The sequence below is a fragment of the Lepidochelys kempii genome, chromosome 8 (genome assembly GCF_965140265.1).
Source record: "Lepidochelys kempii isolate rLepKem1 chromosome 8, rLepKem1.hap2, whole genome shotgun sequence".
In the NCBI taxonomy this organism is placed as follows: Eukaryota; Metazoa; Chordata; order Testudines; family Cheloniidae; genus Lepidochelys; species Lepidochelys kempii.
The window spans coordinates 35,029,844-35,054,868 of NC_133263.1; the positions used below are offsets into that span (position 1 = coordinate 35,029,844).

The window sequence follows — 25,025 nt, forward strand, 5'->3', positions numbered from 1 at the left end:
GGTAGTCGTTATCTCGCGAGAGCACAGTGAGAAGTGTTTGTTTGTGGGGGTATCGCGAGAGGTGTGAGGCTCGCGCACGGGCGGCAGCCACCTCCCCCCCGCTGGAGCCGTTGGTGGTGGTGCGACAGCGGATGGAGACGCTATCGCGGGCCTGAGGTAGGCGAGGGGCTGGGATTCGCTGTCCCCGCCATGTTAGGAGCTGGTGTTGGCTGTTCCTCCTCTCTCTCACCGTGAGGGCAGCGACGGGGGCCTGGGCCGCTGGTGACCGGAACGGGTAGGCCGGGCTCTACGGGAGGTGGTGACAAGTCTCTGCTCAGTGGCCGAAGCTTATGGCGGGTGTGTGTCCCTGGTGGTGTCGGGCCTGATGGCGACACAAGCGGGGCTTCAGTCGGCCCCTGGGGACAGCAGCGCACGTGCGAAAGCTAAGCGGAGACTTCGGCGGGGGGGGAGAACAGTACAGCGCCCCCGGTCCAGGCCGCTCAGCAGGCCTCCCCTTCGCCGCGCTGCAGCCCTGGCTCGTGCGGGCCTGGTTTCCTCCATTGTCGTGCCTCGCGGCGCGCGCCCCCTCTCCCCGGCTCGCAGTATTACGCTCTGCCCTTCCCCCTTAGCGAGCCGTGTGGACCCATGCCTTGCTATTGGTGCTTCCCTGGGCCGGTCACAGTGCCTCCTCCGCTGTACAGCGCTGCGCGTTCCTGAGCATGGATCGTCTCGTGGGGCCTCCCTACCACATACCGTACTCGCGCACCCTGCCTGGCCCCGATCGTATTGCAACGTGAACTTCGCCTGTCTCCAGGCACAGATCGTGCTGTGCTGTGCGAACTCCCTGATTCTGATGACCCCATATGAGTGAGTGCGTGCCTCGCTCCTGGTTTCTGTCCCTTATAGGGGTTGCCTGCTTTCCCCCACATTGCTCTTCATTGTGGTTCTGAGACACGCAGCGTCCTGCTGGGCCCCTTCAGCTGCAGTTCAGTATACTCACTCTTCTCTAGCCTGTTTCACCACGTTGGATAACCCAGCCCCATACCACGTGGTGAACTTGCCTCTAGTTGCTGTAGGTTCCTGGCCTGTGTTCAGATGCAGGGGACTGGTCGGTGACTCAGGAACGCTGGTGTTTAAGCATATAAACCGTGTCCTCAGGTGGATGTGCCCCAGGTGAAGTTTTTGTTCTTCCCATATAGACTGTGTGGGGTGAGCAGCCTGCTTCATAAACACACATTCTGAGCCTAAAGAGCACATTAATACATGTGCCTTCTGTTAATAGCATTTCTGAAGGCTGTTGCTCCTGAGGAGTTCCAGAGATGTCTATCCTGGCCAAAGGCAGAGAGGAAAATATCAACTTTAAAAACATATGTTTCTACTCTGTTTCACTTTCATGGAACTTGAACCATATGTGTGCTGCAAGTACTGCACAGGCATGTTTAAATCTTTGCCTCCTGGGCTCAGAAAAAGAAAACTTGTCATTTACACCTTTAAAATGATATATAACGTCCCTTTTAATAGAATACCATTAACTTGAAATCTAGTGAACTTAAAAAAGTGAACTGAAATTACCTTAAGTGTTACACACATCCCTCAGTGTGCCCCACTCCACTTTTTGTGGTTCTATAGTTGCATTTTCTTTTTTAGAACAGAAAATTATTCTGTTGCCACTAGAGAGAGCCAGACAAATAGGCAACTAGGGCCCTGATTTAGCAGACATGCACATGTTTTAACTTCATGCACAGGGCCTAAGTGACCACATACAAAACGCTGTTAAATGCATAAAATAGGGGGGGAAAGAGAGATATTAAAAAGCTTTGAGTTATAGCTACATTAGCATTACTTTCAACTTTAGGTTAAAAATCCTCGGACAGAAATACGACTTTAAAAAGGTCAAATGTCCTATTTAAATGTTTATTTGCTTTACAAAGCATACAGTTTGGGCTAGAACTACCTGATAGTGCCCTAAATATAGAAAGTAGTAAAAGCTTATTGTTTAATGGTCTTTGGCTATATTTTAAATTAAAAAAACCAAAGAACTTTAGCTTAAAGAATTCTCGAGTTTCATGAAGCTCAAAGAACATAAGGGGTCTTGTTTTTCCATCCAGAATGAGATAAGCAGCTCACATCTAGGAGACTTAATATTCTTTGTTTAATTAAAAAAACCCTTGATTATTAAGGGTTTTTTTTTAATAGGGTTACCCATCATTGGTGTGTGAGTACCTTACCTTTATTTATAAAAGCATCAGAAGAAAAATATTATTCTGTCTCCCAAATGTTGAAACATTGTACTACGTGCAAATGCAATACACATATTTGTCTTAATCATTTTCTGTTTAATGAATTATAAAAAAAAAAAAAAAGTAAAGTCTGCTCTAGTTTTAGAATAATGCTCCATGTATCTAAATAATGAGGAGTCTGCACCGGACTCCTCGTTGTTTTTGTGGATACAAACTGACAGGGCTACCTCTCTGATGCCATGTATCTAAATGTTGACTCAATAATTGCAACCTAGGTTAATGGGAACCTTTTGAGCTCATCTGTTCAGTCACAACGACATATCCACACTTTTTATATAAAGTGATAATAGGATATTTCAGAAGGGAAGGAATGAACAACAAATTATCTTCTAAATAGGGACTCTGTTTATAACAGGGTCTTTATTTTTTGAAGAGTTCATCTGCAGAGTATTCCATACTTGAAGACTTTACAGTTAGTTGTGATTTGGAAATAACTGGGATGCTACAGGCATTCCAAGACTAAATGATTCAAGAGTAACTAATAGAGTAAGTACTTATAAACTGATCCTGCCTACAACTTTTTCTATCCCCTAGTTTTATCAGGAATATCTGCATCATAAAAAACAGGAAGAACTTTCAAATACCCCAGAATGAATTAGGGAACCATGCTGAATTCACTTCTAAAAATTCAAATATTCATTAACAGGAGAAAATCAGGAACTGATAGATTTCCTCCCTTGCCATTTCCATACAAATAAAAAGTGCTAGTGAGATGTTGTAAAGGAGAAAGATGGGGACTAGGTAAGTTCCCATCTAATAGAGCTTTGGTTAGATCTGCCACAGACAATGGGAAGAGAGATTGCTGCAGCCAAACACAAAAGGAATTGATCTCCATGTATCTATTCCTGTGCTGCTTGCCTCTGTGCCAGTTGACTTCTTGATTGGTTGCCATTTGCTGATCAGAGAACTAATCAAAAATTCTTAGAAATAAGTATAAATGCCTCCTAGTATTTCTGTGCTTTCTCAGTTTTCACACATGTATTATGATGTCATCTTAACTTAAACAAAGGGGTTTTTGGTTTCGGCAGTAAAACTGTTGAATGAACCATCACGTTGTCTTCTCTGCAAGTAAAATATGTGCCAGCAAGTTCACAAACAGCATTTTTGATCTCATCAGGAAAGAAAATAACTTGGTCCAATTACAGAAATATCTGTAGGTATCAGAGTAGCAGCCGTGTTAGTCTGTATTCGCAAAAAGAAAAGGAGTACTAGTGGCACCTTAGAGACTAACCAATTTATTTGAGCATAAGCTTTCGTGAGCTACAGCTCACTTTATCGGATGGTTGTAGCTCACGAAAGCTTATGCTCAAATAAATTGGTTAGTCTCTAAGGTGCCACTAGTGTTCCTTTTCTTTTTATCTGTAGGTATGCAGTTTTTGTTTAGCTTCTATATCTTGGTGTGTCAAGAGACCTAAGGTTGGGATGTCTGTATTCTGCTACTTGTGACTTGCTCCATCTTTGGGTGACTGTTTCTGATTTAGTGGTTCTCAAGCTTTTGTATTGGTGACCCCTTTCACACAGCAAGCCTCTGAGTGTGACCCCCTTATAAATTAAAACCAATTTTTTTTTTACATTTAACACGATTATAAATGCTGGAGGCGAAGCGGAGTTTGGGGTGGAGGCTGACAGCTCGCAACCCTCCATGTAATTACCTCACGATGCCCTGAGGGTTCATAACAGCAAGTCTTATTTACTTGTTTAAATCTTCCATCTCACTTTCAAAATTCTTGTTATAAATTCTTTGTGTAACTGTAGTGCATAGAGACCCTAATCAAGATTAGGACCTCATTGTGGCAAAGTGCTGTATAAGCACATAGTAATAATGGTCTCTGCTACAGTGAGCTTAAAACCTAAGGTCCCCATCCTTCAGTGGCACATGCACAGGTTGACTCATGGTCCTGAGTGGAGCCTCATGGACTTTAGTCAGGCTCCCCTTGAGTGCAGAAATTTGCTTGACTATCTCACTGTAGGGTCAGGGCCTTTGTTTAAGACAAGCCGTAAATTAATATTAACAACAAGGGGGAAGGAATGCATTTTAGAAAAGGGAAAGAACAGGCTGAAGAATATTTAGATGTTAGATGTATTCAAGTTGGCAGGACCGGATGAATTTCATCCTAAGGTACATTTATAAGCACCTAGAGGATAATAGCCAACATGGATTTGTCAAGAACAAATCATGCTAAACCAATCTAATTTCCTTTTTTGACAGGATCACTGACCTAGACATGATATGTCTTCATTTTTAGTATGGCTTTTGACACAGTCCCACATGATATCTCCTTAGTTGGCTTATGAGACTGTGGCCTAGATGAAATTACTATAAGTTATTATAACTCTGAAAACACAGAGTAGTTAACATGGTTTACTGTCAAACTGTAGTGGGGTCCCGCAAGGGTCTATGCTGGGTCAGGTACTATTCGATGTTTTCATTAATGACTTGGATAATGGAGTGGAGAGTGTACTTATAAAATTTGCTGATGACACCAAGCTGGGAGGGATGGCAAACATTTTGAAGGACAGGCTTATATATAATTCAAAAGGGCTTTGATAAATTGGAGAATTGTTCTGAAATCCGCAAGATGAAATTCAATAAAGACAAGTGCAAAGTACTACATTTAGGAAGGAAAAATCACCGAGATCCAAAATGGGGAATAACTGGCTAGGAAGTAGTATTACAGAAAAGAATCTAGGGGTTATAGTAGATCACAAATTGAATGTCGCCCAACAGAGTGATACAGTTGTGAGAGTGGCTAATATAATTCTGGAGTGTATTAACAGGAGTGTTATACATGACATGTGGAAGATAACGTCCTGCTCTACTCAGCACTTGTGAGGCATTAGCTGGAATATTGTTTCTAGTTCAGGGTGCCAGGCTTCAGGAACAATGTGGACAAATTGAAGAGAGGCCAGAGGAGAGCAACAAAAATGATGAGTTTCAGCAAACCTCAGTTATGAGGAAAATTTAAAAAAAAACTTGTTGTGTTTAGTCTTGAGAAAAGATGGGGGGGAGAGGGAAGGAACCTGATAAGTCTTCAAACATATGAAAGGCTGTATAAAAAGAATGGTGATCAATTGTTCTCCATGTCCACTGAGGATAGGAGTAGTAGTAATTGGCTTAATCTGCAGCAAGAGAGATTTAGGTTAGGTGTTTTAGGAAAAACTTTCTAACTAGAAAGTTAAGTAGCGGAATAAGCTTCCAGCAGAGCTTGTGGAATCCTTGTCATGGCAGGCTTTTAAGAATAGTTTGGACAAACACCTTTTCGGGCCCTGCCTCAGTGGGGTGGGCTAGATGACCTCTTTCGAGCTGGAATGGTCCTGTGTTTCTATGATTCTCTATAGACTGGGTTTAACAAACAGGATTGAAAAAGGGGAGAGGCACAAGGATAGCACCGATAAGGTAATGTGGTTGCATAGGCTAGCTTGTTCATGTGATGAATCTGACTCAGTTACATTTAAAAAAAATCTCTACTCTGTATTTCCCTATTTTCAACTTTTAAAAATAATTCTTGTGCCCATTTATTTTTCTTTAGCTCAGCCTCTTCATTTTTTAAAATCTGTTTTTTCTAGGATTGCTGTTTTGTTTTTAGTAAAGCCTTTGTTTAAAAAGGGGGGGGGTAAATAATGATTTTCTGGTTGTCCCCTCGTTTGCATACTTGAGCACAACAAAAATGTATGACTCTAATTAAAAAAAAATTACATATGACTGAGATAGGAAGCAGGCATCTTATTTTTTGACAGAGCTGTTTTGTCTCCACGTCCATGCTGTCTTGAAACTTTCTTAACTTTAAGCTAAAGTTTATTTTTTAACATTGATTTGACGTAACTTATTTTTTTTTGTGATAAAATAAACAATAGAACTTCTTTTACAACAATGGAGACACTGCTTTCTGATGCAGTTATCTGCTACATAGCATTCCCAGGTCTGAAACTGAGGCCCTAATCCTGCAACCTCTTGTGTCTGTGGACACACAATGGATAAAAATAAATACATTAAAATCAATTTTCTATTGAAACTATTTTTATTAAAATTAAAAAAAACTTTTGAAGTTGGCAACCTATGTTAAGGCCTAAACTTACTATGATCTGTTAAAATAGTTTAAATTAAATAAAATTAAGCAGGATATATCTGGCACTGAAGTTTTAGAGAAAGTCAAACAACTGAACTGGTTGAAGTCACTGGCTAAGCAAGTAGAACCAGAATTTGTTGGTGTTATACTGTGTTTTGACAGAAGTAGCCATGTCTGCAGATACAGGGTTGTGTGGTTTTTTTTTTTTGTTTTTTTTTTCATTTTAATTTATTCAAGTAGTTCAGTTCAATTATTAGTTCATTCAGAGTTGAGAAATTGGTTGTGAGTTGAAAAAGTAGGAAAGCTTATTTTCCTCTTCCAATCTCAGTAAAAACAAGGTGAGAGAGGCTGAATTCTGCCAGTTCTACAATGGAAGGGTCTGGTGACCAGAAACAATCAGTTCAATTCACTAACTACAGAGAATACTCTCCCTTTGTTTTAATCAGTTTTAAATGCAAAATATGTTTCGATAAATTTTCTTGTGTCCAGCACAATTGAAGTAGATTTATTAAACTAATAAACAATTTTAAAATGCTGTTTTGTGCTCTTTTAATTTCTACTTTTCATCCAAATGCAGTCTCCAGTAAAGTAGTAATCTATAAATAAGAAATGCATCTTTCATAATTTTGTGACATATTAAAAATGTAAAAATAAAGAGTGCAAGCAAATTTATTTAAGCAATTATGTAGCTTACATACATGTATATTGATATAGTGTATTCCTTCTGGTTAGCAATCCGTACCAAATTTAGTGTAAAGGTTTTAGTTGCACTTGTTTAGTTTGTAAATCAACATGTTTTAATGGTTACCAATGAATGAAACTCAACCTTTCCTTAGAAAATTAAAAATTATAAATGCAAAACAAGATTTAAATCAGTGATTGGATTGATTTAAACCAATGCAGTTTAATATGGCAAACTTAATCCTCAGGCTTCTAGGTACTGGGTTTATTTTTCAAGCCATACCCTTTAGAATTAAAGATTGGACAACAATTACAAAAAGTCATTTAATTATAATGGGCTTCTGCTTAAACTAAAGAAAAAATATAGAGATTGTTGCAAACATATTAAGATCTGTATTGATCATTCATAAGTTAGAACAGTTAGCTTTCAAACTGAACAAACTTCAGTCTATTGCATCTGTTTACAATCCTAAACACACACGGCAGATTTTTGGCTCCCTGCAGAAGTGAAACCTGCTTCCTATTAAGAGAAATTACACCTCCATTACAGATACATAACTTATTTAAGGACTGTAGGATCTGTCTTTATATTAGAATAAGTTCTATTAATTATATTTGGTGTGTGTGTGTGTTTATATGCTAAAATTAGCATTTGAGAATAGGACTTGCAAAGCTTTTTAACATATAAACCAGTTATTTTTTGTATTTCATCTGCTCCTGATTCTCCTGCCTGTTTTTGTGACTTTATCGCATTTTCCTATGTTTCCTTTAATCCTTGTTACAGAAACTATAGGAGTTAACTGTTACTAAAAGGTTTTTTAAAAAAAAACCAAAACCCTGAAGTTGGAGGAGTTCTTTTAAGTCCACAGCCTATTCTTTCAGTCTATTTCAGCATAGGAATAGCCAGTTTCCTTACACAGAACAACTTTTTAACAGTGGTATTCTGTTGCTGGAAACAAATGTAGGAAGAAGATTGTGCATGTCTGTAGTTATGGATTATTGCTGTGACTAGTAAAACAGAGTTTGAACAAAGAACATAGGGGTAAGTAAAAAAATTGCGTTGACAGTAGACAGTTATGATTTTTGTTCATATTGGAAATGGAACAGCTGCAATAAACCTGAGTAGATTTACTCTTGTCCACTCACTTCACAAGGTGAGGCAACATGGATGTGGAACATAAAAGACAGACGTTGAAGCTTTTGTCTAATTTTCAAAATGTGTACAGTATTTAATGTCAGTTTATTTTGGTATTGCATATTAATACTATTACAGTCAAATTAGTCAACACTTTTTAATTAAAGTCTTTATGTGCTCATGTTTGTGTTTTGCTGTCTGAAATTTGGTACACAGTCTCAACTAGAGACTAGGGTTTTTATTTAAACTTATTTAAAAACTATTTTCGGGAGTGTGCAAACGAGCTTCAGAGGCTTTATACACTTTTGAAAATTCATCCCATTATTAAATGGTTTTTGGTGACATATGTAGATTATATAAACATTTGTGCCATAACATGTGTATCAGTCCTTAAAGACTAAGGGTTGAAATATTCCTTAATGGAAGGGGTGGGGGTGTGTGTTTAGTAGGTCTAATCCTTAAGGAGAAAATTTACACATAGTTTAACACATTAGACTTCGAATTAGCATGTCAAACATGAAAACATTAAGCTGGGTTACATTTTTGACTTTAACTCTTGTTAGTATCCTTTTAAAGGAAGCATTTGTCAGATAATTTAGGTGAAAAAATTGTTTTAAAAAACCCTACAATGTTGTTTTTATGTTTTACCATGATTTTTATTTCAGTAATAGTATTTTTATTTAACCCCTTCCCTCCAAGTGTTTGCAGTACTATATTGGTGCGGGAACACCAGAAAGTGAAACTGACTAGAAACACAAGTTTGATTTTTGAAAATTGTTTGATTTTCATTGTCCAAACTGAGAAATACAAAGAGTAAAACAGCACGAACTATGAAATGTCATTTAGATTTTTAAAACTTTATTTTAATAGCCCAAGGTATTTACACAGGTAAGGAAATTAATTTTTAAAAGTATTTTCAGCCTAAGTGTACCTTTAAAAAGATGCTGCTGCTAAGGTTTGTATGGCCGAAGATTGATGTATCCTTAGAACTTAGACTTATGTAGTGCTATCCATTTGCTAAAGTAGAATGCTTCTTGATTTTCATGGGGAATTTCCACTGAAAATGGATGGCACAATATGGCTGTCAGACTTCTAAATGTTTAGAAACAGAGTATGAATACTGTTTCTATATTAAAATAGAACAAAATCCCAGTACTGTTTGAAAATCAGCATTAATCTGCCTTTGTATATGGCAGCTACACATTCAGTATGGTTCCAATTTTTCTTTTTTGCATTTTGTCAACCTTTCATTAGATTTATTTTGGAGAACTTTCTTGCACAACTTGTTTCTAAAGATTGTTTGGCATTGTTCATGTTTATCTGTAGTTAGTAGCATTTCGACTTTAAAAATGATTTAATGTTGAAATAGCTTTTACTATAAACTCTCAAAGTTTGATATTATCCATTTTCTGACTATAAATCTTTAATTAAAATTTAGATTCCAAAACACATCTGTTACAATTTTATCTGTACTGGGAACAACACTTTCATAGCACTACACTTTGAACTGAGCTAAATCAAACCTCAATTCCTTCCACTGCTTTGATCAGTCATGGTCATCTTGTTTGTGTGGCTCAGTTGATGGCACACTCACTTGGAAGTCAGAAGATCTTGGGGTATAGGTTCATCAGGACTTGTCAATACCTGGTATAGACACTGTACTGCAATCCTTCAAGGGCATGCAGTGATAGAAATGCTGTCTTTTGAATGAGATGTTAAACTTGACCATGTAGAAATTAAACATCCTTTGGTTATGAAATTAGTGGCTCTTATTTCTTTCTTTTTTGTCCCCTTCCCACTTTTGATCTTAATGTACAAACAAAAGACTGGTGGCAATCATCAGATGCCAATGATATGAGGAAATGTTTAGCGACATCCACCCAGAAGCTTAGTTTCCCTCTATATTCTACTTCTTGAAAGTTAACAAGGATAAACAGATTTATGGTATAGTACACAAACTACTAAAAGACCCACAATTCTGTCAGCAGTGGTTTTCCACATAATTGTCTGTCTTCATCCTCTCCTGAGTTTCTTTCCCTGCTCTGTCTTTTCTGTGTTTGTAGTCTTCATTTCTGTTTTTCTGGCTTTCTCTTTTCCTCTTTGCAGATCTGCAGCATCTTTGCAGTTACACTCTGCAGAAGCAATTCATATGTAGAGCCAGGCTACAGAGTGAAACTCAGTTTCTCTCTGCAGCAGAACTCTGAGGTGCTACTACTCAAATACTCCTGGTTTTGTTCAGTGGTATTCTGACCAAAGCTATGGATCGTGAACTCACAATAAGTGTGGCAGGAGGATTAGTGGTGGATCTGCTTTTGAGGGAAACATTACTTTTTGAATAATACTGTAGATAACATTGGTGTCCTGTTCAACTTCTAGTTTAAACAGGTTCTGATGTCCAAAGCTATGTACATCAAGCTATTGCTGGGCATATGGCTGTATGCTCAACCTTTGTTACCAGTTTCTAACTCACCGTTTTGCAAAGTTCCTTGATCAACCTTAAGAAAGGCACTATTAAAAACCAAATTCTGTCCCATGCTACAAATGTGTACATGAACTATACTTTAAGGATTTAAGTTAATGCAGATGTATATAAAATAAAGTAAAATTTATTTCATAGAGTAGTTTGTGAAGTATTTTGAAGGTAGTGTGAACTATTACAGAATGCTGCTACCAACTTTATCTTGAATATGAGCAAGTCTGAACATATTTCTGATACTTGAACATTTAATTGGCTCTTAATTTTACAATACAGTCCAAAAATGTCCCTTTTCCTCCTGAAACTTGTTCAGCTTGAGTCTTGGATCTCACTATTTCACCTAGCCACCTGCCTTCTCTGTCCCTCCCTACATTCTTGTCACTGAGTAATCTGTTGTGCAACTACTGATGTCTGAAGTATCCTCCTACCTTGCCACATCATTTGCTCTTTCCAAATAAGTTTTTCCCATGCTGCTTAATCTTATAGATCCCATCTGAAATATATACAATGGACTGCAAAAGGCTTCAGATATTTTTAACCATTGGTAAAGCAAAATTGTAGTCATAACGTTGGATGCATTGGTGGTGGTCCTTTGTGTTGGCTTTGTGTATTATTCACATCTATTATAGGATTCCCTACATCTCTGATATAAATCATAAATATTTGGTAAAGCATTGATACATATGACATATATAGCATCTTGCACCCCAGAGGATACCAAAGTGCTTTACACTTAAAAATATTGCTGAAAAAATATTTTACTTTAGTCACCACCGAAAAATGGATTTAAATTCAGTATGCAGTTATGAGGATCCCACACTTGTAAACCCCTGCTTGTACTTTTGAATTCTCCTAGTATTGGGAACGGGAAACTCTGCAAGGCTAAGTGCCTGGTGTGTGCCATAGAGCTTCTCCGCTATTCATCTCTTCAGAGGAAGACCCCTGCATTTATTCCCTTGTCTCTCCCCCAAAATGTTTCTTTTCTCTGTTGCAAGGCCATTATGCTTTTATGGGTGAGTGGCCATGCAGGAATTCAACGGGTGTATTCTTTTCAGGACCCAAATGCAGTTGTCCTCTGCTACTAGAGAAGGGCGTTCATATGGGGAATTGGATTGCTTAGGCAGCGCATGCCACAAGTCTGTAGAGGTGTAAATGTGAGGGGAAATATACTACCACACCTCTCCACAAAAATGAAATCCCTTTGAAATACAGCGTCTGTGGATTGGAATAAAACAGCTGTCAAAAAGTGCACAGAAACCCTACAAAACAGTGTAGGAAGTGAAGAATACCATATGCAGTTGAAACTGCAGAAGAAATGTAATTAGGCAGAATATATTACTCTGCTCTAGTATCATAGGTAAATTCCAGATAATATTCATCTCTTGTGAAAAATGCTCAGGGACCTTTAACAACCATCATGGTCATTATCTCAATTTTAAGTCACATCCAAAAGACAGCAGTATCATCAGTGTTTCCTAACAGTGTGTTGGTTCAGAACTGATGGGGATTGGGGGCGGGGAGAATAGCACCATCTTGTGATTTACCAGTGCCTCATCCTGCAGCAATAGGGTTTTCCTTGGACGTCTCCCATCCAAGTACTGACGAAACCTGGCCTTATTTAGCTTGAGATCTGATAGCACAGGCTGATGTGTTATGGCTGTGGTATAGTGAATAGATTCATTTCATATGTGGTATTAACCATATAATTGCAATTTGAGCAAGAGGTCTTATTTACTTTCTACCAAATTAAAACTTTCTACCAAAATTAAAATTTCAACCTTATTTTTCTTGTTCACATCTGTCTTCACTTCAGTAATTTGATTTGACTGCATAAAGGTTGAATATTATGTTTGGTCTTATTTACTAGATCTTATAATAGACGCTTGTTGCCCAAACTTCAGTTACTTATAACTTCCCTTTCGTCCTTTTCTATAGTGGTATAGTTTTCATTTCCAAATGTGTATATGGCAAATTCATCTTGGTTTCCATGGCTTTGTTTTTTTTTTGTGGTCTTCTGGAATTTAGCATAGTAATGTAGGGTGTATACAAAACCATTAAAGATCAAGGCTTGTGTGCTAGTAAACTTGAGATGCTTTCTAACATCTAAAGCTTCTGAAATTCACTTATCTTCAGTATGACTCATTTTTTGTCGGAGAAGACTAGTTTGTATAGGAGGAAAAACTATTGTATTTTTATCTGAAGTAATATATGTAGGTTCTGAGTACATCTCAAATCTGTTTAAGCTATGTAATAAAAGCCTTGTAAGATTGAGATCTTAAATGTTTTTTAGATCAACATGATGCATAAGTTTAAAACTGCATCTGTTTAAAGGGATTTATGACTAAAACTGCTTGTTTTTCTACAGAATTGTCTGGTGTTTCTCAGCTTGAAGAAGATCTACAGTCATTACTGATCCTTTTTTCTTGGCGTTACCATTTTGAAGTGAAGTTTACCTTTCTAGTGTGAGCTTTCTTTTCAGCCATCTTTAAAATTTTGATCCATAAAGTAGACAAGCTATAGTTCTACAATGTCCAAGTCATTCCAGCAGTCATCTCTAAGTAGGGATTCACAAGGTCATGGGCGTGACCTATCTGCAGGAATAGGCCTTCTTACTGCTGCTACCCAGTCTTTAAGTATGCCAGCATCTCTTGGAAGGATGAACCAGGGTACTGCACGGCTTGCTAGCTTAATGAATCTTGGAATGAGTTCTTCATTGAACCAACAAGGATCTCATAGTGCACTGTCTTCTGCTAGTACCTCTTCCCATAATTTACAATCTATTTTTAACATTGGAAGTAGAGGTCCACTCCCTTTGTCTTCTCAGCACCGTGGAGATGCAGACCAGGCCACTAATATTTTGGCCAGCTTTGGTCTGTCTGCTAGAGACTTAGATGAACTGAGTCGCTATCCCGAGGACAAGATTACTCCTGAAAACTTGCCTCAAATCCTTCTACAACTTAAAAGGAGGAGAGCTGAAGAAGGTCCTTCATTGAGTTATGGTAGAGATGGCAGATCATCTACACGGGAGCCACCATACAGAGTACCTAGGGATGATTGGGAAGAAAAAAGGCACTTTAGAAGAGATAGTTTTGATGATCGTGGTCCTAGTCTCAACCCAGTGGTTGACTATGACCATGGAAGTCGTTCTCAAGAATCTGGTTATTATGACAGAATGGATTATGAAGATGACAGATTAAGAGATGGAGAAAGGTGTAGGGATGACTCTTTTTATGGTGAGACTTCGCATAACTATCATAAATATGAAAGTGAGTATGACAGAATGGGTCGTGGTCCTGGTCCTGAGAGATCTCTCTTTGAGAAAAAGAGAGGTGCTCCTCCAAATAGCAATATTGAAGACTTCCATGGATTCTTACCGAAGGGTTATCCCCATCTGTGCTCTATATGTGATATGCCAGTTCATTCTAATAAGGTGAGTTATGCATCAGATGCTTCTATTTTCCTTTACATTGTAGTATCTATTCTGTTTTTACCTATTTCTTTGACTATTTCTATAGCCTAATTACTTTTAAAATCTGAAAATTTGAGAGTGAAAAAGGCACTTTGTTTATTTACAAAGTAATTGTTAATGAACACTTTAAACCAGGGCTTTACATTAATATTCTATTTGCCCAGATTGCTTAACTTCAGACCAAACAGCTATCATCTGCTGGGATATCTTATTTATATTTTACATCCTACATGTTCTCTTAACCACAAACATCTGGCATTTAAGCAGTTTTTTTGGTATTTTTGTTTTTGGTTGTGTTTTTTTTCGCAGTGTATCTATTGTGCTATTCAGGAAGCTAGATTCAGCTCTCCTCCACATCTGTCTTGATTGCTGATTTATATGTAGTTAAGATGCATTCTTGCACAATACTGCTTTTTTCCTTGTCCATGGCCAAAGGGAAAGAGTTAATGTAGAGCCCTGGAACTTATTTGCAGGAGTATAATTCACATTTTAGATTAGGTCATTCTTGCCTTTTTAATTTCACTTTAACACTCTATCTCATACTATGGCTGAAATTTGTCATTTTTTCTCCTTTTTTCACAACTTTCTTAAGCACACTTCAGACTCCCTTTTTATTGTCACATGTTGCATCTGTCCCTTTAGAAGCTCAGAAAAAATCAGTCTGCTGCTGCAGTATCCTGCTCTGTGTTCCTGGTAGTGTTCTTTTACTTGACTTGCAAATAGAGTGGATCTTCTGGTATATTTATTTTTTATCAGACTTCCCTCTTAAATTATTCATAATTATAGTTCAGGTCTCTGATAAGGTGACAATTCACTCAAACTGGCTTATTTGCTCAGATATTATTTCAGAGCCCTCTTACTTTCAGCTTTTTGGTTTTATTCATTCTTGCTGATTTTCAATATACTAGGCAGCTGAATTTTGAAATTGGCTTTTAATGCCCCTCTGGTTAAAATCAATTACATTATATTTTTCATTTGAAGGCTTTGGGGAAAATTATTCAAGTTAAGAATACATACGTTTGCCTTAAAATTGATTTAATGTGGTGGTATTGTTACTAACTTTTTCTTTACAGTAACATCTGGAAGTATTACCTACACTTGAAAACATTTTAAAGCAATATTTTGTGTAAAACAACTAAAATTTAAGAAACCTCAAGTGTCCATATAACTTGAGAATTTAGCTGTTATATTGTATTTACTAACCTGACAAAGCAAATACAGGTATATGAATTATTACTTCCGGTAACTCCAATAATAATTTTTTTTCTCCTTTATTTGAAGTTTATTTTTGTAACTGATACAAACAAAATAAACAACAAACCAGTAGTTCTATGAAAACATCTTATTTGGTTACAGAAGTTAAATGTTAACATCTTGAGATACTTTATAATGGTATCAACTAATTCTTCTGTTATAAAGGGTTTTTTTAGCACTTTCACTTACTCTATTCTGCTTGCTTTGTTTTGTACAGGAACTTGGCATAAAAGAAGCCAATTGTGAAAGGAAGCTTTTTTTAGAATATGAAAAAATATTTCCCCCATTTTGACAGTGTATTGAAAACACTTTAAATTTATAAACATTCTTTAGCTCACTTTAAACTGTTTAAGATCAAGTTAGTAACATAATACATGTGCAGACTTAAACTTCCAATACATCATATAAAATATTTTGGAAACCAGTTCCTCTATTTTGCCAGGATCCAAATCCTGGGGTCTGCTTTCTTATCCAGAAATAACACCACTGCAAGAAGAAAATATTTTCCTGCAATGATATAGGTACCATATTTTCTCCAGTTTTGTTAGATATTCCTTACGTTATAGTATTTCTGATTTTGAGTCACAAATAAAACACTAAGATCTGAAACAGATTCTAGGGGAAGCAGATTGAAATATGCTTCTCTGAGCTGGGACAACTCTAGCTTATTACTACAATATCTTCTCTTTCCTCTAAAATGAAATAATATCAGGAGGACAGAGAAGGGACTATGTGGTTTATCAAAGTCTGCCAAAGGGAAAAACTTAACTTGACTTCACAAATATAAAAAGTTGCGCTCCTTTTCTGTATATGTTCCTAGTTGTTCCTTTAACTTTGTGTATAAATATTCATTGATGATTGATAGCTTGTTCTAACATCTACTTGTGAAAAGAAACACTGCCCAAATTGTCTGATTACGAACTTTATCAGTTTTGACCCCTTACATCACAGAACAGGATTTAGGAAAATGTTAACTCTCCCCGTAAAATAAAACAGACCCATTGTGGTAGACGGAAGAGCATGAGTGGGTTAACTTGAAAGTAAAACATTCAAGAGACATGGGTTTCTAAAAGTAATAGCTAAGACTCTCTAATAAATATATGTCTAAAGTTAGGCTCCTAAATAAGCTTGGCCTGATTTTTTTTTTCTAAAGTCATGAGCAATGCCATTGACTTCAGTGGGAGCTGAGGGTACTTAAGAGTTTAATTTCAGACATGCACCTAGACCAATGTCTGTATGTAAATATGCCCTGAAAATTCAGAATTGGAAAACTTGGATCCTGAAGCAACCTGAGTAATATTTTAAGGAGTCTAGAACCCTTTTAATAGAATGTGGTAAAACTATTAAAGAAAAAAACTAACTAGGCAAGCTAACTTCACCTTAGTTTTAAAAAAAAAACTTCACTTGTAAAAATTAATTTGTAAATGTATGTATAGGATGGGTTTTCAAAAGAACCTGAGGGAATTTGAAATTCAGTGTGGAATTGGGTGCCCAACTTCTTTATATGTTAAAATCCCAGCCAGGTTATAGAGAGGATATTTAATTTAGTTTGTCACTTTTAAAGAAAAAACTTGTAAGCCAACTTCATATACACATTTACTTCTAGCCGAGCCAGCCTTGGAAACTTTTCAAATTAAAAGTGCATTGTAAACTCCAAAGTTTACATTTTCCTATTGTTTAGGGGATGCCTGTTTGTATTAAATGACTTAAATCTGTTTGCACCACCTTTTAAAAGCTTTAAATGATCTTCCTTTTCCAAATTTGGCCTCCTTTTATTTTTAAGTAATGAATGTTTGGTATATAGTGGAATAAACTGACGCTTGTTCACATGTTCGTGCGTTAGAATCATTGATCTACAAGTTCACAATTGCAGAGCCAACAGTGGGAGCTCAGATCTTGTGAATCCTGCACCAAGTGGTGTCCTCCTTTTTAAAAACAAACAACCAACCTCTGACAGAGTGAGTGATCAGGGTTTCATCCTGCTCTCTGATGTGTTTTGTATATCTTAAAAAAAAAAAAAAAAATCAGCCCTACCAAATTTACTGTCCATTTTGGTCAGTTTCACGGTCACAGGATTTAAAAAATCATAAATTTCATGATTTCAGCTACTTAAATCTGAAATTTCATGGTGTTGTAATCATAGGTGTCCTGACACACAAAGGATTTGGGGGGGGGGGGGTCACAGTGTTATTGTAGGGGGTGTCATGGTACTGCTACCCTTCTTACTTCTGTGCTGCTGCTGGTGGCGGTGCTGCCTTGAGAGCAGGGCAGCTGGAGAATGGCAGCTGCTGGTTTGAGGCCCAGATCTGAAGGCAGAGCCGCTGCCAGCAGCAGCACAGAAGTAAGGGTGGCATGGTATGGTATTGCCACTCTTCTGCACTGCTGCTGGCGGGGCGCTGCCTTCAGAGCTGGGCACCCAGCCAACAGTCGCCACTCTCTAGCCCCCCACGTCTGAAGGCAACTCAGAAGTAAGGGTGACAATACTGCAACCCCCCTAAAATAACCTTGTGACCTCCTGCAACTCCCTTTTGGGTCAGGACTCCCAGTTTGAGAAACGCTGGTCTCGCCCGTAAAACCTATATAGCATAGGGTAAAAGAGCACACAAGACCAGATTTCATGGTCTGTGACGCATTTTTAATGGTTTTGAATTTGGCAGGGCCCTAATTATAACTTAGTGACAATGCTGCATGGGAGACTTGAATCATCATTCTTTTTTTTTTGCTGCAAGGCCATTAAAACTCAGTTCTTGGAGGCAAGGCAGTACAATTAGCCTCAGATACTTCATTGCTTTACCCAGGAGGATGGTTATAACATCTTAAAAATGGAAACGTTGCCCATATGGAGTAAGATTTTTCTGGAGAACAGAGAGAGGCCATCAATGTGTGCAGAATTTAAGCTTGAAAATATAGTTGCACTATAACTAATTGCTCCAGTACTTCTGCTGATGATCATGGGTTTCTTTGACTGCAGCAGAGTGGAATTAATAAGGTTCTGGTCAGTTTCATTGCTACTTGTTTGGAACCCCTGATCAAGAGTGGAACTCAAAATCATGTCCGTTTCATTTTGCAGTTGCTTATGAAAGCTGCGAGAAACAGCAAGAGCAGGCACTGGACATCTTCATGAGGGAAGAGAACCAAAACTGGCCATTGGGGAAAGAATAGAGTAGCAGAGAGCTCCCTTTGATGGTTGGAAGACTGGAGAACAGTGTGGGGGGGAGGGGAGACTCAGTTCTTTCAATAGTTGTAGTCATAGTTCAGATTTATCAGATATTTCTCAGAGGCTGATATGGAAAATTGAACCCCTAGATAGGATCTAGGAATAGCCTCCTTATAGAAATCCCAGCAACCTCCCTCTTCCCACAAACTGAAGTACTGGGTTTATCATCAGGTTGTTGCCTCTGCACCTGATAGATGTGAGACCCTTCTGCCCTTCCCCAGTACTTGTCTTTTGTATCTGACTCTGGCTAGTAGTTGTCTGGTAGATCTGTTAAAGCTTTGGAAAATATGGTTTTTTACTTGATAAACTAAGTCCTGTTTTAATGACCTAAGCAAATGGAGATTCTACCACTTGGCTTTTGGAGTCTTTCCCACATTCTAGGGGTTCTTTTCATTAAACTTTTTCTGATGTTTAACCTAAATATTATTTTGCCTAATTTAATTCCATTAGTCCTAATTATCATCCTAAACAAGTCCCTCCTCTCTTTGGTGTCTGTATCATTCAAATACTTGTACATTTCTATTTTTCCCTAACGTCGTCTGGCCGAGCTATGCACTTTCAGTTCTTTTAATCTTTCCTTATATGTCAGTCCCTCTAACCCCTTAATGATTTTTGTTGTTGTTTTCTGAGTTCCTTACAATTTTTCGTCTTCTGGGTTTTGTGCTACTGAATGCAGTATTTGTAAGTATGTTAGTCTTTGAAGGTCTGAGGTGTAAAGCAGAGGGGTTAGGAAAAAATCTCAAGGCTATGAAAGGAAAACCTTGGGCTCCCTGCAGGCATACTCTAGCAAATTTTCTCATGATGAGCTTTGGATATCTGAAGCCAGAATCAAGCCCTTAGATTCCAGAGGACATTTTCCATCGGACACTTTGTCAGGTTATAACAGTTTTAAGGTAGGTCAAAATTCATTGTATCTTTAAAGCACTACAAACAGACTTCGGCATCTATGCACAAATATTTGTTAAATACCTCTGCATAGAAGAGTAGGTACATAGCTGGGCAGAGGGAATGTTTTGTTACAAAATATTTGATCCTATGTTAATTGTAACTGTTTACTTTACTGCAGGAGTGGAACCACCATATCAATGGAGCAACCCACAGTCGACGTTGTCAGCTTCTTCTTGAAATGTATGAGTTTGAAATACCTTAAGCATTCTTGTGGCATGAGGGCATGTAGACTTCAACAGCTGTTAACTATATTTTACAGAGCAGGTTTAAATAATTTGCCTGGTGTGCACTGAGAAGACCATACGTTAAACTTGTTTTAGCCATTCCCCTTAAGCATCTACAGGCCAAAAAGTAATCAAATTTGCTGGAGAAAGGCAATTTAGACTACTAAATCCTTACAATTTACATATGTTAGACAGTGCCAGCTGCAGGTATTCAATGTTTGTAACTTCTTGCAATATTCCCTAGTTGTGCTTGTAGTGCAAACTTCCAAGAGGTTCTCCTTTCAGTCTGTTCTACATAGTGAAGACTCAAACCTCTCCTGTTTGTAATACTACAGATTATTGCTAGATATTTGATATTTAAGTACAATACACTTTCTAGTCTGGAAACCACCCCCCCCCCCACCACCTAATCTCCTAATTAGCATTAAAGTGCTTATGGCTGTTACAAATTGCATTTGTTTTATGGCTGCCAATCATGCTATCCAAATTATTCCTGTACAATGTGTTCATGTTTTCTTGCTTCCTGTGAAAAATGTGAATTTGCAGTAGTTTTGTGTAGATACTGTCCTTTGCAATCCCAATTTTATATCTTTCTTATAAATGACCTTTTTTTATTTAAAGATATCCAGAGTGGAATCCTGATAGTGATTCTGGACATGGAATGTAAGTAAAACATGAACAATGCAAAATATAAGTTACTTTTATATTGGAAGTACATAATGCAATGAAATGATTGTAATTAAAACTTGGCATTTTTTTTCAACTTTGTCAAATATTGGAAATACTAAAATCATTCAGTGTGTCAGAACAAAGGGGCTCGGTTTCCTATCTCGCAGTGTAGGATAGAGTGCAGGGTTTTGGTTTTTTAAAGTTTTATCCTATCTGGATACTTGTCCAAATTTCCTTACGGGTGGACTGCTCTTTATACCAGCTGAAAAGCAGCACTGATTCAGCTGAGTTGGCTTTCCTTGTGTAATTATATCTAGGAAACAGACATTTTCTGGAGTGTAGCTGTTTAAATCAGATTGAGGCTTTGTAAAATCTGAATTTTTTTGCTATTGCAACTTTAGATAAAAATTTATAATGAACTATATTATAAATCCTGGCGGTAGCGGGAGAGAACGAAATGCCACTACTAAAAATATTGGAAAATGAAAGCCGTGATTCCAACTTCAACAAGACTCCTCTTGCTTATAATTAAGTATAGTCTTAATTGCTTTTATGGGAATCTAAAGATTGCTTTTAGGGTTTGTTTTAAATCTCACCTGTGGGAGCCTAAATGACTTAGGAGCACTGAAGACTAAATCCTGCACCACTGTCATAGGTGCGAGTTTTGCCATTGACTTCAGTGGGACCAGGATCAGGTCATTGACTTGTGGAAGTTCAGTGTATGGAAAGGTGATGCTGATTCCAAATAGAGCATGGGCTTTTTGCTGATCAATTTTGAGTTTGTGAAGTTTACAGTGAGGGTGTTAATGAGGCTCTAGACTTTTTTCTTTTCCAGCAAATAGGAACTTTTAAAGTTTGAAACTTTAGTAGAATTTCAGATTTTACGTAATTTTTTTAATGATTAGAAAATTAGATATAAATGGCCACTTTAGCAACTTAAGACACTAAAAAGGGGAAGAAAGTAAACAACTAGCAGCATATAACTTAAAAATCACTTTTTTACACTTATTTGATTTATAAAAATAATCCTGATTTTTATCTGCTTTGATGTCTGTTTCCTTCACTCCTTCATGTTTGCTCTAGGGGAGTTTGTGCAGAGAATAGGGAATAATAAATTGCAGAATGAAAACTTGAAATAATTCATTATTAAATAGCTTTACATGGTGATCAAATAATATTTATTTAACTAACTAAACATTTGCGTAAAATAACTAAAGAAATCCATTGTTTAGGAAAGTATCTGCCTTTAAAGTACATTACACTAAAACTGAAATCTTAGCTATAAAATTGCCATATTTTGAGAAGTAATCCTGCCATAAAACCTATGGGATAAAAATGGTTAATAAATCCTTTGATACCTAGGAATCCAAATCTCAAATTTGGAGTTCAGTGTCAGATCATGACTTCAGTAAATGATCACAGATGTGGAGCATGGGAAGAATATGATCAATTTCTGTCTTGGAAATTTCACTGTCCCAAAATGATTAGGTTGAAGCTGGACAAACTTTTTTTTAATAAAGCACAAACTACTTTTTTCTAAGGAGTAGGCAGACTTGCTAAAACTTTATGATCAGACTTCTAAGGCAAATGCCAGGCACCTGAAAACTTCTGTGTGAGAAGATTTTCAGGGTTGCTCTTTTGATCAGGCAATGTTAAGACTTTTTTTGTTTTCAGTAATCTTTTCCCCTAGACATACAAATATGTAGAATTTAGGGTGCTCACACTGCAGTGGTGTATATATTATATTGTGTTTGTAATCTTCCAATCATGAATACTGTAGCTATTAGCTGCTAAAATAGCATAATTCTTACAAATTTCCCCTTAATTCTTAGTTAAACTACTAGTACAAGTAATTCATCTTTAAACTGTATACAACTTGATACAATAAAGATGCAGAAGTACATTTTAATTATTACTGTGGTAATTTTATATTTAGCTGTAATAATATTAATAGTGTAGACATTACTGATTTATACAGTTTAGCCCATATAAGTGCCAGTAAAGCTTTTATACCACCACACATCCGATGATCTATCACAGCTATAAATGGACAACACATACCATTGGAAGAAGTAGAGTACTGGTTTTCGTGTGATGCAGCACTTGCTCACTATCCCTGGTACGTCCTAAGACAGGACTATTATTGAAGCATTATATGTAGGAAAGAACATCTTTAAAAATCCACTCTTTGGTTGTGTGGAGGAAGCTTTCCCAGATGCATAGAAGGGCCTTAAACCATTAACAGATTTAGGATTTTGTTTTAAAAAAAATCTATTTTCTAGCCCTTATGGTTGCAAAAAGAATCTTCTTAATGTAAACAGGGTTTTTTCCCCCTGAGTTCTTCAGACACCAACTCACTAGAGGTGGTGGATACAGGTGAAGTTCCAAGACAGAGTCCAGTAACACCCTTGTTAGAAATCCCACCAACCTCCACCTTCTCAAAGCTTCTCAGCATGTGTTGTCCCTGGATTTCATTAGCAGATGGTGACCTTCATCTTTTGGTGACAGGTTTCAGAGTGGTAGCCATGTTAGTCTGTATCAGCAAAAAGAATGAGGAGTACTTGTGGCACCTTAGAGACTAACAAATTTATTTGAGCATAAGCTTTTGTGGGCTAAAGCCCACTTCATCAGATGCATACAGTGGAAAATACAGTAGGAAGATATATACAGAGAACATGGGCAACCCCCATTTTTTCATGTTCTCTGTGTGTATATATATATCTGTCTTCCTACTGTATTTTCCACTGCATGCATCTAATGAAGTGGGCTTTAGCCCACGAAAGCTTATGCCCAGATAAATTTGTTAGTCTCTAAGGTGCCACAAGTACTTCTCGTTCTTTTTTCATCTTTTTGGGTCTGTCTCTTGCTTCAGGATTAGTTCTCTGGCTACTGGGAATTGGCTAAATTCTTCAAACTTTGTAGAAAAGCTTACTGTGAGTTTGGGAGGTTTCTAGAATTAGCTGTAATTTTCCTTTCTCTCAAGGATATGGTATCAAATGTATTTGTGATGTGGACACAACTTTTCTAGGGGCTCAGTGAAAAGTTTTTCTTTTAAAGGTTAATATGCTTTGTTTTGTATCTACATTTCTAGGGGTGATCGGTCTATGTTGCAGCAATCTACAAATCCTGCACCAGGAATTTTGGGGCCTCCACCACCTCCGTTTCATCTTGGACCGCCAATTGGGCCAAGAGGTAACATGAGTAAACAAATCTTTTTCAATACACTCCTCTCAAATTCCTGGTTATCTGAAATGTTGGGTTCTACTAAATGAGGCGTGTAACTTTATGCAGGATGAGAGTCAAAACTTAGCTAAGGAAACTGAAGGATCTCACAGCAACATTAACATAGCCACAAGTTTTTATTTTGAATTTGTTTGAAGTTGTCACTGTCAGATTAAAAAACTCAAGAACTTTAAAAATAGTTAACTTTTCTTTTGTTACTAAAACCGTATATTGTTAAAACAAAACAAAAAAAAAACCCCTACCTTTCATTTATACTGTTTACTTTTCCACTTCAAGTAATGTGAATCATTAAAGTAGATGAGACAATCTAGCTTTCTGGGTGTCATTCTCTAGAGTCTAGCATCATGTTAGTGCATATCTGTCTTGCAAACGCTGCAGAAAAATGTTTTAAAGAGAACTAATGTTTTCATTAGTTTCTTTTCATTCATACTTAGAAATTTCATAAGCTGAAATTTTGACTTAACTAACTGCTTAACAGACTTACTTTAATTTATTCCTTAATATATGCAGTATGGTAGAATCAGTGTTGCTGTAGGGTCATAATTCTGAGGTTTGCATCCAAAATCTCAACCAAAACATTACATTAATTTTTTTTTTGCACTTTTTAATAAAAACGTTTCAGCTCATTTACGTATAAATAAATATGGGAGACTTTTCAGTATAGCAGTTCTGTTAAATTCCAGTTGGGTTATTGGGGTCAATGCATACCTTAAGTGACTTCAGCAGTGTGCTCTGGATCAATATCTAAAAGCAGTAGTTCTCAATCTTTTTGGGATCAGGACCCATTTGTAAACCTTGATGGCCTGTTGTGACCCAGACACTCCCCAACATGCCCCCAGACCCAGTGTAGGCCTCCTCCCCAGCTAGGGGTCTATCGGGGGCTTGGCACTAAGATTCCATATTCTCCAGCCAGATGTGAAAACCTGGGTACTCCCCACCAGCAATTGGGGCTGGGGGAGGAAGCAAGCTGAGACAGCCCCCCATGGCTCCCTGGGAGGGCAGAGGGTAAGGGATGGGAGGATTTTAGGGCCCTGGGGATAAAGTGGGGAGGCTTGGGGAAGGAACTGGGCTGCATTGGGGAAGAGTCTGGGGACTAGGACAGGTGGGATGACAAAACGGATAGCTTGGTTGTTTGGGAGGGGTACATTTGAAAGACCTGGGCTGGGGAGTGGGACACAGGGTATGGAAAGTGAGGTGTGTCCTGGCTTCTGGGCAGGGGGTACATTTGTGGGGGCAGGGGAGAGGGGTGGCGGTGCTTAATAGAGAATGTGAAACCAACAGCTTTCTTCCCATTTCTGTTCTGCAGAGTGTGCTGGGCTCAGCTCCCTGCACTGGGCATTGTGACTTCCAGGGTTGCTGAGCC

The 25,025-nt window shown here is 37.7% G+C and overlaps 1 protein-coding gene across 5 annotated transcripts in view; it reads left to right on the forward strand.

Moving 5' to 3' along the window:
* The first annotated feature begins 48 nt into the window (after positions 1–48).
* MATR3 (matrin 3) overlaps positions 49–25,025 on the forward strand; it is a 44,439-nt gene continuing 19,462 nt past the window's right edge. For 2 of the 5 annotated variants that reach the window (XM_073356009.1, XM_073356012.1), the window contains exons 1-5: positions 49–156; positions 13,004–14,068; positions 19,645–19,706; positions 20,372–20,413; positions 23,511–23,611. In XM_073356009.1, the coding sequence (XP_073212110.1) occupies positions 13,166–14,068; positions 19,645–19,706; positions 20,372–20,413; positions 23,511–23,611 (1,108 nt within the window). In that variant the 5' untranslated portion in view covers positions 49–156; positions 13,004–13,165. The other 3 variants (XM_073356011.1, XM_073356010.1, XM_073356013.1) reach the window with 3 other exon arrangements.